The following is a 9326-nucleotide window of genomic DNA, read 5'->3' on the forward strand; positions in this document are numbered from 1 at the left end:
CCCAATCCCAACTCTTGCACCAGGCCAAGTACTGAGCCAGAAAGAACCCAAGATATCCAGCATGGCTCGCCAGAAACAAATTCGCCAGAATACGGCCAGCAAAGCCCCAAGGAAGGCACCAGTGGGTGGGAAGACTGTGATGAAGGTGAAGAAGTGTCGTTCCAAGCCAGGCAGTAGGTTGATTACTATACTTATTACTATAAAGCTCTTACTGACATCAAATAGTTGTTGCACTTTGTCAAATCAAGCGATACCAGAAAACAACAGAGCTACTCATTCCCTGTGCACCATTCGTCCGCCTCATCAAAGAGATCATGGTTGACCTGAAATCGCCCTATCGAATCCAAGCGACTGCAGTTTCTGCACTACAAGAAGCAGCTGAGACCACTTTGGTCAAGGAGTTTGAGAGTAAGTGAACATCCATTTTATAGTAATCATTATAGTAATCATTACAGTGACGCAACTTGCTGCGATCCACGCAAAGCGTGTTACCATTCAGCAGAAGGACATGAAACTGGTGCAATCAATGAGGCTCCATATGACGGGGTTCCGGTTCCCAGGGCAGCTACTTTGAGTAAGGAAGGGAGGAACCAATACTGGGGGAAGTAGATACCAAATATATTCGTTTACTACACTAAATATATCTGTCTGTGAAGTTATCGTAGATTTGAATATACGCACGTGACAGATTGCACGTGTTGGTTTGCCAAGGAACCGTTGGGGGACCGCACCGGTCTGGTCGGTTTTTCCAATATTTCCAGACCAGACCGCGGTCCGGTCTGGAAATGTTCCGAACCGACGGTCCCCCGTGGCGCACACTATATGGCAGCAGTAATTGCTGCAAATGGTATGCACACAGAGTACTAGGCTTATAGTATAGTTTTATATAGGGGTTTAGGTATCTACTCTACTCATTATTCTACAGAATTGATTGCTCTCACACTCAAGTGTTCGTGACGCGTGAGAATCGCTACTTTGGCCAGAATTGCCAAACCAGCCTACGTAGCTTAACTCCGCTATTCGTTATGTTACGATGGAAGGGCGGACCGAAGCCTTCCATTGCTCTCACAGAGCGCATACATAAGGTCCAAGTGCTTCTCTCCGCTATCTTTTCTCAATTCCATACTTCCATTCTTCCTGCTCATCCAGTCCACCAATTCATTCACAATGGCCACCATAGACGTAGAAGACGTGCTCTCTCCCTCTTCTCTTCGGTAAGCCACCCCGCACCCCAAACAACAGCTCAATATCACACATTCTTAGGTATCGACTTCTGGCACACCCAAGCAATCCCCGAGCACGGCATCCCCTGCACCCGCGTCACACCAGCCCAACGGCGTCCGCAGTACCCGACTATTCAATGGCATCCCCGCCGCCTGCTTCCACTGCGTCACAGGGCGCGACATGGGACTCTGCACTACTCCGCGAAGCCGGTACAGCTATGGGAGAGGAGTCAAAGGCTAAGGGCGCTCACGTGATTACTGGTCCAACTATCAATATCCAGCGTTCGCTGCTTGGTGGGCGTGGGTTCGAGAGTTTGTCTGACGATCCGGTGCTTGCTGGTGTGGGGGCTGCGAGCTTGGTCAATGGAATACAGGATACCGGTGTTGTGGCGTGTATTAAGCACTTTGTTTGTAATGACCAGGAGCATGAGAGGAATGCTGTGGATGTGATTATTACCGACAGGGCAATGAGAGAGATCTACTTGCTTGCGTTCCAGATTGCGGTCAGGGAGAGCAAGCCTGGTTCGTTCATGACGGCCTATAACAAGGTCAATGGCACACACGTCAGCGAGAACCCGAAGATACTGAAGAATATCTTGAGGGGAGAGTGGGCTTGGGAAGGCATGACAATGTGCGATTGGTAGGGTTTTCATGCATGGCTGTTGGATCTCACTAACGATCGATGGCTAAGAGTCGGGCTTCTCCAGGGAGCTCTTGCGTCGAACAAAGTCACAGAGCATGCTATCACCCAGCGCGCCCGTGAGGTTCTCAACCTTGTCAACCGATGCGCTGCATCTGGGATCCCCGAAAACGCAGAGGAAGGAACACGCGATACGCCTGAGACTGCGGCTCTGTCGAACAAGATTTCCGCAAACTCCATTGTCCTGTTGAAGAACGAAGGGAACGTTTTGCCATTGAAGAAGAACAAATCTAGCTGATTAGACTCTCATCGTTGGCCCCAATGCTAAAATCGCAACCTACTGCGGTGGTGGTTCCGCCTCCCTCCCCCCATACTACGCTCACTCCCTACGACGGCATCACCGCACTCCTCGAAGAAGGCACCGAGGTCAAATACATGTCGGCTGCTACTCCCACCGCGAGCGCCCCCTCCTCGGCGCCCAGCTCACCTCGGAAGAAGGAAAGCCAGGCGTGACCTTCCGCGCGTACAACGAGCCCTCCTCCGTCGCGGACCGCAAGCCAATCGACGAGCTGACCATCCTACGCTCCAACGAGTTCTTCATCGATTACGACAAGCCCAAGCAGGCGCTTTGGTATGGTGTATTTAGCGGTACCTACGAGGCCGAGAAGGACGGCGACTTCGAGTTCGGTCTCGCCGTGTATGGAGCCGGGAACCTGTACGTCAACAATGAGCTTGTTGGTGACGAGACCACGCAGACGCAAGGCCAGGCATTCTGCCCAACCCTAAACCCTAACCCTATGCCACGAGCTTCTGGTATGAGGCGAGGGAGGCGTGTATTGGCGGGAAGGGGGCTTATAAGGTGTTTGCTAGTGATAGCAGTCAGTTGGTTGAGGGGCGGTATTTGGAGGGCGGCTTTGAAGTGGCGAAGATGGTGGAATGGGATTTAAGTGTGGTTTGGGTGCGTGTATGCGTTCATGACTGTTTTATGACGGGTAAGGTGGCTAGTATCACAGAGTAGCTGGCGACAATAGAAATGACAATGATAGAAAGCGCGGATTATGATGATATATATATTTGCGCCAGTGACCTCCCTTCCTACCCCCATCGCCCTAGAGCAGGAGAAATCTAACCTAGGCCATCGGCCATGTCCGTTTTTCGTCGTCTCATCTCATCATCTCATCTACTATATCCATCTCTTAGTTTGCACTTCCCCCCGCCATCTATGACGCCCCCATTCCCCTCCCTATATTCGGCCGTAATAAAAGTTGTCATTAAAAATTTTGATGTTGCAAAAAAAAGAAGCCACAACGCAAATGCGCGCGCACGACCAGAAGTCGCGATGATGAAGAAAGATGAAGATGGAAGAATAAAGAACCTAAGAAGCAAGAATGATGCTGGGGTGCAAGGCCAACTACAACACGAAACAACCAGCTTGCTACAACACGCCACGCACCGACGCACACGCCCGTCTTTACTGCTGACCAGCAAAACACCAAACACCCCTATCCGCACAAATGCAGCTCAACTTCAAGCAGTTACCTCTCCCTCTACCACTGCCGTATCCGTAGGTGGACCACCAGGGGGAGCATCCACCCCCATCGCAACCCTCATCCTCTCACTCTCCAGGCACGCTAAGCATACTCCACCCCCATATACCCTCGTATGCCTTCGCCATCCCTCCCCAGTCACGATTTCACCTACAACCTCGACCCCAGCGGCGGTCATGCTGTAGGCACGCCTCTTTGGCTCTGTTGCTGGTGTGGCAGGAGCCACGGCGGCGGAAGTAGTAGGAGGGGTGCTGGGATTCGAAGTAGCTTGGGGGTAGATGCCGGCAGCGGCAGCGGAGGCAGCCATATCGGCAATAGAGAACTCGGGGATGGAGGACTGGTCTTCTTGCCATGTATATGCAGGTCCATCGATGACGGCAGGGGCAGAGGTAGGTGGTGGAGGCGGAGGGGGTGTGACGTGCCTTTTCCCCTTGGAGGGGTCCTGGCTCTTGCTAGGCCAGTCTAAAGAGATCGGCATTTCCGTGTTGTGAAACGGAGGGTTCATATCTCGATCCAGGTATGCTTCTTTCGCCAGCTGTTCTGCTCTTAATCGGTGCGCCTCAGCGTCGACGGGGTCATCCCGATACCCCTCCTCCCTCGAGCCAATCCAGCCAGCCTTGTCGTCGCAATCGCACTTGTCGTCGTTGGACGCTAGGTCATCTGCTTGCGCCCTCCTTCGCATCCTGATCCTCGCTGCGCGATAGAGCAGGTAACAGCCTCCAAGCACGATCCACGTCGGGGGCCCGGCACTGATGTACGCCGCAAGGCCCGCGGGCGCGTCGTCCTTGGAGGAGGCTGGGGCGTGGGGGCCACGCTCGGAGGGGGGGAGGGCGGGCATGGTGCGTGCGTCGGTGTGGATAGGGCCGGGGTGGGTGGTGGGTGAGGGCGGTGTCTGGCTGACGGATGGGGGGCGGGTGAGGAGAGGAGGGGGGGATATATACCTCACTCGGAGGCGCCGAGGGGCTCCGCCACGGCTGTAGCTATTGTCGCCGCCGCCATGGAATGGGCATAGGATTGGGACAATCCAGTCCTGTCATGTCCAGCGCGCATTGTTCTCCTCTCTCCCCTCCACTCCCCCCTCCCCTTCCCTTGTCCGTTTGTCCCCACCACCGACAATGCAAGGTCGCCCAGCGCATGCATGTAAGATCCCGGTCGAGCGCGCGCGCGTCCCACTCCAGCCCTACGCCGCTACGCATTAATCACGGGCCCCAGGTAGGTGAGCGAGGAGCGCGCGGGCGCAGCGCTGGGGGGGGATGAGAGTCGGGGCTGGCTGGGTGGTGGTGGGAGGAGAGGGCTTGGCGTTTGCTCACAAGTTATGTCCGCTCGGGGCATGGGCAGCTGAATTGGGCGGGGCGGGGTAGGGGGTAGGGGGGGTTAGGGGGGGTAGGGGGTGGTGGCGGTCGGTTGGGGGGGTGAAGGGGGGTGGTTGGTAGTTGGGAGCTTGGATCAAGCGCTGTACATATGTATTGAAGTTATCTATGGAGCATGTACGAACGTCGACTCGCCGCCACCGCCGATCGATCTATCGAGAGCCGCCTGTTCTAGGAGGGTCCAGTGATGTTGAGGAGCCTCTTCGCCGTTTGCTCCCCTTTTCTCTGTTCTGTTTCCACTCATAGACTCATACAAAGCACACTCATAGGGCATGATCGACGACGAGGTACTACTGGGCGCCGTCTTACACGAACAGTCGTATAGCAGAACCAGGACCATAACTCGCTCTTTCTCTTCCAGACTCTCTGTATGGCCTCATCTCCTACCATATTATATCCATATTTCTCCCTCCGATCTGCCGTGCACAACCCCCCTACCCCCCATCCCTCCATCCTCCCCGCCGCCACATCTGTCATCTTTCAGCTGATGTGAGCCGCAAACGCCGCGCCCTACACGCCCTACCAACCCCCCCACTAACCCCCTCCGGTATAGTCCTGTTAATCACTGTCCATCCTCAGCTGGCGCTGTCTCGCCCGCACCGGAGAACATCCAAACAGCGATAAACAACTGCACATATACCCGGCGATTGTCGCAGACGCTCCGTACACTCCGCGGTAAGTCATAGGTCGGGGAGCACCAGACCGCCGAACTACTAATATCGCACTCGTCGCCCCTATCTTTTGCCTGATTATCGTCCCTGTGGGCGGCCAACGCACGACCCGACTGTCTGTGCATAACAGCGAGGCGAGTCTAGACCACGCCGGCCAAGTTTAGTCCCGGCGGTCTCAGCTGGAGGAGACCCCGATCACCGCACATCCCCGGCCGGCGAACATTTCTTGGATTACCTCTCTCTGTCTAGCACGGCGTGGGTGGTCTGGCTATCGATTTTGGATTTTCGTGTTTGAGACACTGGCCAGAGCCTCGGCCCGGAGATGGATCATATCCCGTGATGAGAGGAATAGGCTTCGTGCGGAGCCTGTGACCATCTTCAGCGCCAGAACAGCGAAAGCGACCCTACGGAAGTGAATAAGATGGGATACGCCGTCAACTGGGCTGCATGATTTGGACGAGGCCATGCCGCTGTCAACTGGTAACGGGTTTTGCTATAGCAAGGTGGAGACTGTGTCCCTCGTATTCAAAACCAATCACCAACGGATAGGAATGACGCTTGGTGCTGAGGTTGGATTAGGTTTCGGCTACATCACATCAGCAAATGCCTTCATCAAGAATATAGAGGAGAGGACAGGAGGAGCGATCACTCTGATATAATCGTAATTACAATGGATAACGGTAGGATTACTGAACCTCATCTACACGTAACCCCCAGTAGCCAGCGGCGAGAAGCCCTGCCGGTGGTGGGGATGCTCCGGCGACAGCGGGTTCGCGACAGCATTAGTGGAGCGGTGACGAGAACAGCGAGCGGGGTTTGAAATGTGAGTCCTAATGTTGAGTAGTTACGTCGTAGTTTCAATGTTTTGACCTGCAGTACCAATGTCATGATCGAGAACTGGGCTCTTTGAGATGCCGATTTACCCATCCCTATGGCCTTCGAATAACGCCTTTTATTGTAGTGGGTGACAAGGTAGCATTTCACAAAATCTCGTAGCCAAGGAGTTATATCGTTTCAAGCGTAATATATATTCCATCTACTCTATCGTACAGTCAAAAACAAATCATCACCCATCTTCTTCGGCGTCAGCTCCCACGGACTCGGGCTCATAGGCACCTGTCCCCGCTCGCCCTGCAAATTCATAAACGAACGTTGATTCCCATTCTGCTGTGTCCTCCACCCAGCATCACTCCCACCATTCCCACCACTCTCCGGCACAACCCTCCACCCATTCTTCCCACTCCCCGCTACCCTCCCACCAACCCCCTCAAGCACCAACGCATCCGCCTGCTCCTTCACCCGCCGCTTCTCCAACAACGAAGACGACGAACTCTCCGCCGACATCTCACTCCCCGCACTCGTCCGCGGATTCTGCAGCCGCTGGAAATTCGGCTGCTTCGGCGGCGGGTAGGCGAAGGTGGGTGAGAGCTGGGGATCTTGGGGTAGGAGACGGGCGACTCGACGACGGGGGAGAGGTCGGCGCTGCGTCTGTCGTTGACGTGGGATTTTCGTCGTAGGGGGGCAGGCACCAGTGTGGTTTCTGGCGCGTATGCTTGGTTGTTGTAATCTGTGGGTAGTTCGGCGGCTTCCTGCTGGGAGGTTTATCAATACGGCGTATATGCGTCGTATGGCGACTGTCGGCTGTGTTGGTAATTCGCTGCACTTTCTCGTGGCGAACTTCGCCCTGAATATGCACTAGAAGTTGCCGTGCCTGGTTGCAGACGCTTTGAAAAGCTAAGACCTGGCTTTCGGATCTCCTGTGGCCTTAGCCCATTTCCGGAAGAACCTGCCCTTTGCAGTGTTGCAGCAGTGGTGATTGGTAGCGACGATTTTATATCGCCATTCCGGAGGCCGTAATATATAGTATTATCTTCTTCATAGCTGAAACGAGTGTATGGAGTGCTGTCTTCTTCAAACTGGGTCATCGCGCTATCTCGGCTCGGTAGTCCTTGGTCGTAGTAATCATTTTGTTTTCGTGGCATAGGTTGTGGTATGTCTTTCGCAACGGATTCAGGTGGAACATACAGTCGTAACTTAGGCTTTTCGGGTAGCCCGTTTGTAGGCAATATATATTGCTTTACCTCTGGTGAAACTGCCATCCCAATCTGGTCTGTTGGGAGGGTTATTCCAGGATCCCCATAATCCAGTGGGAACCTTGGAGGCGGCGTTTTCTTCAATCCCGGAGGCCCGGCGGGCCCATTTCCTAGCCCATTTTGATAATATTTTTCGCCTTTTGAAGGGTCGTTTTGGAAAGGCAGACTATTAGTATCGCTGTCTCGTTCTCGACTCCTTCGTCGTCTCCGCCTCAAACAAGCTGCGACCACAATGGCTACAATGGCCAGCACAGCGGCACCAACGCTTGCTACAACAATACCAGCCAGCTGTGGCGAGCTTAACTGAGTTCCTGCCACTCGAGAAGCCGAGGAGTCTTGGGCGGAAGCCGGTGCAGTAGGGCTGGCTACGGCGCTTTCTGAAGTCGAGGGATAATCGCTCGTCGTTTGAGATGTCATGCTTGAAACAAGTGTGGTAGAATCCGCAGTCGTACTGGTAGTGCTCGAATCTGCGGTGGCACTAGAAGTGCTTGCTGGCTTAGAGGAGCTACTGCTCGTGGTGGCAGCGGTCGTTGAGGCTACAGTATCGACAATGATAGTCGCCCGAAGTACCGCGTGCGTGTTTGGTAATGCATTGGCCTTCCCACCACACATGTTATAAGCCTTTTTCGAGGCCGAGCTACTGCTGGTATCTCCTACACAGAACCCCACATTCTCTTCGGCTATAAGGCACTGTAGTGCCCCCTCCCCCGCTGTATATCCTGTCGAGCTCTTATGTGTGCAGAAGCAATCTAAAGTTGGGGATGTCGTGCATGCGGACACTGGAAAGTTCGCGGAAAGAAACGAAGCAAAACATGACCGCGCGCATAATGGGATAAATTCCGTGATGTCGGTTCCTAAATTGTATATGGGTAAAGAGGAAGTCTGGGCTGTGACAAATGCCGTAGTCGCAAGGAAATATATTAAGGCGAGGAAGCTCGCTGTAGAGACGCCCATTTTAAGGGTACTGCTGCATGTCAGGTAACTTCATTCACGCGGCCACGTTACCCCATAGTAAGAGAACTTTCGGCATGGAATATACTGGCCTTAATGAAGGAAAGAAAATACGGGAGATGAGCCGACCACCGTCCCATCTTCAAAATAGAAATGAAGAAAGGAAGTAAGACGACGCCAAAGGAAACCACAGCACGGAGAAATCAAGAATGTAGAGTATAGAGTCCGAAACAAAATCGAAGATAAGGGGCAAAGGAAGACAATAAGAAGATGGAATAAAACAAAATTAGACCAAGCATATCGGCTGCCTGTTACCTGTTGGGACATGACCGATAGACTCATCCTACCCAAACCACTCCTCGACCTACGTCTGGCCATGTGGCGGTGCCCTGATCCACAACCTATGCATCCTGTCGCCAAAGGTAAGTCCCTGACAGGCCGCCGGATTGTTGGTAGGCGCTGTCATGGCACTCGGTCAGTCTGATATTTATTCTTGGAGACCGGTGCGACATTGTGAGTGGTTGATGTTGGATGCGCGGTTAAGCCCGGCGCCAAAGTGTTGTCGTTGATTGGCTTGAGGTCAGCCTTGTTGCGAGGCTGAAGGTGTCACGAGCAACATCACGTCTGGACTGTAATCACGTGTGCATCAGTGCCAAGGCGGAGGGTCTTCCTTCCGAACTCCAGGCGGAATCGTATATACAGTAATCACTGCCTATAACGGCGGATGGGTCGGTTCGAGGTTTGCCTTCTAAACTACAGTTCTCACGCGATAAGTCGATATAATAATTCCTCTAGATAATATCGAGATATACTGAATATCGAGTAATCAAA

At 53.5% G+C, this 9326-nt stretch overlaps 4 protein-coding genes across 4 annotated transcripts; 2 read left to right on the top strand and 2 right to left on the bottom strand.

The window, feature by feature from the left end:
* Positions 1-1360: 1360 nt before the first annotated feature.
* VC83_08702 (uncharacterized protein) lies at positions 1361-1867 on the top strand (the record flags this gene model as incomplete). The annotated part of the gene is made up of 1 exon (XM_024472247.1): positions 1361-1867. One exon carries the CDS (start codon positions 1361-1363, stop codon positions 1865-1867), a length of 507 nt encoding a protein of 168 aa, XP_024320380.1.
* Positions 1868-2908: 1041 nt separating this feature from the next.
* On the top strand, positions 2909-4215 carry VC83_08703 (uncharacterized protein). Its single transcript, XM_024472248.1, has one exon. It carries the CDS (start codon positions 3008-3010, stop codon positions 3593-3595), a length of 588 nt encoding a protein of 195 aa, XP_024320381.1. The 5' UTR covers positions 2909-3007; the 3' UTR covers positions 3596-4215.
* A 2277-nt stretch (positions 4216-6492) lies between these two features.
* VC83_08704 (uncharacterized protein) lies at positions 6493-6795 on the bottom strand (the record flags this gene model as incomplete). The annotated part of the gene is made up of 1 exon (XM_024472249.1): positions 6493-6795. The coding sequence occupies one exon, from the start codon at positions 6793-6795 to the stop codon at positions 6493-6495; it is 303 nt and encodes a 100-aa protein (XP_024320378.1).
* A 260-nt stretch (positions 6796-7055) lies between these two features.
* On the bottom strand, positions 7056-8498 carry VC83_08705 (uncharacterized protein; the record flags this gene model as incomplete). Its single annotated transcript, XM_024472250.1, has 1 exon — positions 7056-8498. One exon carries the CDS (start codon positions 8496-8498, stop codon positions 7056-7058), a length of 1443 nt encoding a protein of 480 aa, XP_024320379.1.
* Positions 8499-9326: the final 828 nt, after the last annotated feature.

Source organism: Pseudogymnoascus destructans, assembly GCF_001641265.1.
Source record: "Pseudogymnoascus destructans isolate 20631-21 unplaced genomic scaffold scaffold_27, whole genome shotgun sequence".
Taxonomy (NCBI): Eukaryota; Fungi; Ascomycota; class Leotiomycetes; order Thelebolales; family Thelebolaceae; genus Pseudogymnoascus; species Pseudogymnoascus destructans.

Excerpts from the sequence above, each read along its gene's own strand:
- VC83_08703 (XM_024472248.1), top strand. The coding sequence starts at position 3,008 with ATGTCCGTTTTTCGTCGTCTCATCTCATCATCTCATCTACTATATCCA.